The sequence below is a fragment of the Cyprinodon variegatus genome, unplaced genomic scaffold (genome assembly GCF_000732505.1).
Source record: "Cyprinodon variegatus isolate N-32 unplaced genomic scaffold, C_variegatus-1.0 Scaffold593, whole genome shotgun sequence".
Lineage (NCBI taxonomy): Eukaryota > Metazoa > Chordata > Actinopteri > Cyprinodontiformes > Cyprinodontidae > Cyprinodon > Cyprinodon variegatus.
The window spans coordinates 483,967-487,735 of NW_015151046.1; the positions used below are offsets into that span (position 1 = coordinate 483,967).

General features: G+C 37.4%; 1 protein-coding gene across 1 annotated transcript in view; it reads left to right on the forward strand.

Annotated features, from left to right (window-relative positions):
• The window catches only part of LOC107096029 (adhesion G-protein coupled receptor G5-like), a 50,494-nt gene that overhangs the window by 35,347 nt on the left and 11,378 nt on the right, over window positions 1-3,769 (forward strand). Inside the window, exons 5-8 of the mRNA XM_015392483.1 lie at window positions 223-262; window positions 464-568; window positions 1,455-1,516; window positions 2,608-2,684. Coding sequence (XP_015247969.1) covers window positions 223-262; window positions 464-568; window positions 1,455-1,516; window positions 2,608-2,684 — 284 coding nt within the window. The remainder of the gene's footprint in view (window positions 1-222; window positions 263-463; window positions 569-1,454; window positions 1,517-2,607; window positions 2,685-3,769) is intronic.

The window sequence follows — 3,769 nt, forward strand, 5'->3', positions numbered from 1 at the left end:
AATAGTCATTTACCACATTAGCAATGTATAGAGTGTATTTCTTTAAAGTTAAGACTAGTTTAAAGTTATCTTCATTGAAAGGTACAGTGCTTTTCCTTCAAAAATTAGGACATTTCAATGTGACCCCAAACTTTTGAACCGTAGTATATATATATATATATATATATATATATATATATAATTGTTCTATGTCCATTTCTCTAACATTTTTTTTTTCTACAGAGAAATTGTGTGACCAGGCTAACCAGACCTATGTGAAAGGGTACGTCTATTTCTGTTTGTGAAAACACCCTTCCTCGTCTCTTTTTACTAATTTGGCTTTTGATGTGTGCTTGATTAATGTAATTAAGCACACATCTACAAACAGGAAGCGAAACTCTAAACATTTTTTGTGTACATGAGACAGTGTCGCTATTGTTGAGCTTTAAGATGTGGTTCTCTGTGTGTCTCTGTTTCTGTCCAGGTCTCAAAACACTCAACATCCCTGCGCTCAGAAATTTGTAAAAGAGATAAAGAAAGCTATCAGTGATGAGAAAGTCTCACTTAAGGTAAGATGGCACAGACCACAGTTAATAAAAATTAGGTTTGCATGAACAATATTTATATATCTACATATATATATATAAATTTTTTGTAAAGTTAATATTAATTAAATTAATATAAATCAATGTTCTTATTCTGAATCTCTCCACTCAATTTCAAACGATTGGTTTATGTAACCAAAGATGAGTTAAAAAACAAAACAAACAGGCTCTAACCAGAGTAGAAAAAGAAGTGGGAGGCCGCGTTGCACAACTGAGCAAGAAGATAAGTACATTAGAGTCTCTAGTTTGAGAAACAGACGCCTCACAGGTCCCTAACTGGCATCTTCATTAAATAGTACCTGCAGTAGCCTGTTTGTGCTGTCCTAGCATTTTCCATTGTCCTTACAGTTTCTATTATCTATGTTACTTTGTTAATTGTTAATTGTCATGTAAGGTAAAGGTTCTAGGTAAGTATTTTTTTCTTAAAATAAGTGCATTTTTTTCTTGAATTGAGGAGATAAAGAGACGATTTAGATTTAAAATAAGAAAACACAATTTCATTGTCCTATTTAAAGTGCATATTATCCAATTATCTCATTTTAAGGGTAAAAATACTCATTCCATTTGCAAACTATCTGATTTACCTATTGAACTCAAGGGTAAATACTCTTAATTTAATAAATTTTTACTTATTTCTGGATAATTTTTCCAGTGCATATTTCAGTATTTTCTTTCTTCAACTTTCAAAAAAGGATGTCTTTAAAACAAATTACAACTCCTAAATCTGAGGGAAAATGTACTCAAAAGAAGTGAACTCTTATTTTCCCAGGAACAAAATAATTTAACTTGACAAGCTTTCTCGTGATGAGATTAAAATGTAAAGTTAGACACTTTCTCCTACTCGTTTTATTCCACTTATCCGGGTCCCAGAGGCAGCAGCCTCTGCAGAGATTCCCAGATTTCCCTGCAGCCCTGCTGGAGGAAGACCCAAGGTGCTCCCAGGCCAGCAGAGAAACATATACCCCATTTACACTACCCTTGAAAAACCGTGCCGAGACCGGTCCGAGCTCAGTACTGAGGTAACTTATGGTGTGTAAATGGAAAGCAAACTGAACTGAACCGAGCTAGACGCAACCGGACCGCGCTAACTGCAGACCAGTTCCAGAGGTGGGCTCGGCTCGGTTTTTCCCTGGCTCGGTTCTCTGATAACAAGATGAGCAGAACGTTTCATCTCCGTCTGGCTGCACATCCCAATTCACACTACATTCCACTAGTTGGCGGTAATGCCCCTCTGGAAACAGAAGAAGAAGAACAACTTCTTCTTAAACTATAAACAACAATTGAAATCCGAAGTACAGCAATAATAATCAAGCATAACTTTCTGAATGTGACGGGAGCCGCCATTTTGATTTGCTTGATTCCCTCCTTCTTCGTCTTCTTCTTCTTGTGTTTTATGGCGGTTGGCAAACAACTTTTGGTGCATTACCGCCACCAACTGCATGATTTCCTCCTTCAATACCGGCAGTAATACCGCAGATTGTCACTAGGAGGCGAGGAATCGAGATAGCGTGATGCGTAAACGGTCGTCAGAACCGAGCTCAGCCTGGTTAACTGATCCGAGCTCGGACCGGTCTCGGCATGGATCGGTTTTTAAAGGGTAGTGGAAATGGGGCTATAGTCGCTTTGGCGCGTCCTGGGTCGCCCCCTGCCTCCTCCTGATGAGACGGGCCTGGTACACCTCCCAAAAGAGTCATGCAGACGGCATCTGAAAAAGAAGTCCTAGCCACCAGGGCTGCCTTCTCTTAATGCACCCTGTGTAGGGAGCTAAGTTCAGCCACTTGTATCCAGGACCATAGATTTGACCATAGCTTATGGTAGGAATGTAGTCTGAACGATGAATCAGGAGCTTTGATCACCATGTTTGCGTTTGATCACTGCTGCACTTTAAGAAATGGAAATGACTTGAGAGCTGTACAAACAGAAAATTTGTTCGTTATACACCCTGTGTGTACAAAATGACAATAAAGTTAGTCTAAGTCTAAGAGATTAGCCTTTTAGCTCAACTCTCTTTCCACCACAACAGACCGATGCAGCGTCTGCATCATAGCAGCAGACTCTCCAATCCGTCTATCGAGCTCCCAGTCCATTTTCCCACCAGCCGTAAAAAGGAGCCAAGATACTTAAACTCCACTTGAGGCGGGAGCTCTCCTCCTACCTGACGTGGAAAAGCCACCTCCTTCAGGTGGAGGAACATGTCCACGGACATGGAGGAGCTGAGCTTCATACTCAGCTGTGGTTTTATGATAGACCAAAATGCTTCGATTGGAAGTAAATGAGAGAAAACATTGGAGAAAAATGACAAAGATTTTAATTTCCCCTTGAAATAAAAATGCAAAAAGTGCTTAAAGCTGCTCCTTAAGAAATTAACTAAAACCAGTGTTTTTAAGCAATTTACCATCCACTGCAATGTTACAGCAGACTAAGCAACAGCTTTTTTAGCTGACAAAAGAGAAAATTAAGAAGACTAGAACTTCACTGGAAAAACAATCTAGAAATAAGTAAAAAATATATAAATTAACTGTAATTACCCTTAATTTGAGAAGATAAATGAGAAAGTTTGCCAATAAATTGAGTATTTTTACTCTTAAAATTAGGTAATTAGATAACATGCTGTTGACATAAGAATTATAATAATAATAATTGTCTTGTTTCAAAGCAAAATTGCTGTTTTACTTCCTTAATCCAAAAACAAATGCACTTATTTTAAGTAAAAATGACTTCACTAGATTGTGATTTTTTTTCCAGTGCTGTCATTTCACCCTGCAAGTTTAACTTGCACTGAAAAAAACTATTCCAGTTTAGAAAAACATCAATTACAGTTTAAATCACCTTTAGTTTGAGTCGTTCCATGTTCAGTTTCACACTGGAAAAATGATCTAGAAATAAGTAAAACATTTCTTAAATTAAGTGTATTTCCCTTAATTTAAGTAGGTAAATTAGATAGCTGCCAATGGAATGCGTATTTTCACTCGTAAAATAAGATATTTAGATAACATGCACTTGAAATAAGACGATGTAATTGTGCTTTCTTATTTTAAATGTAAATCGTCTTGTTCCATTGGAAAAACCTCCCTTCTACCTTCTCGATTCAAGAACAAATGCACTTATTTCTAGGGATGCACGATATTGGGATTTTGGCCGATATCCGATATGCCGATATTTTAAAACTCATGTAGCCGATAACC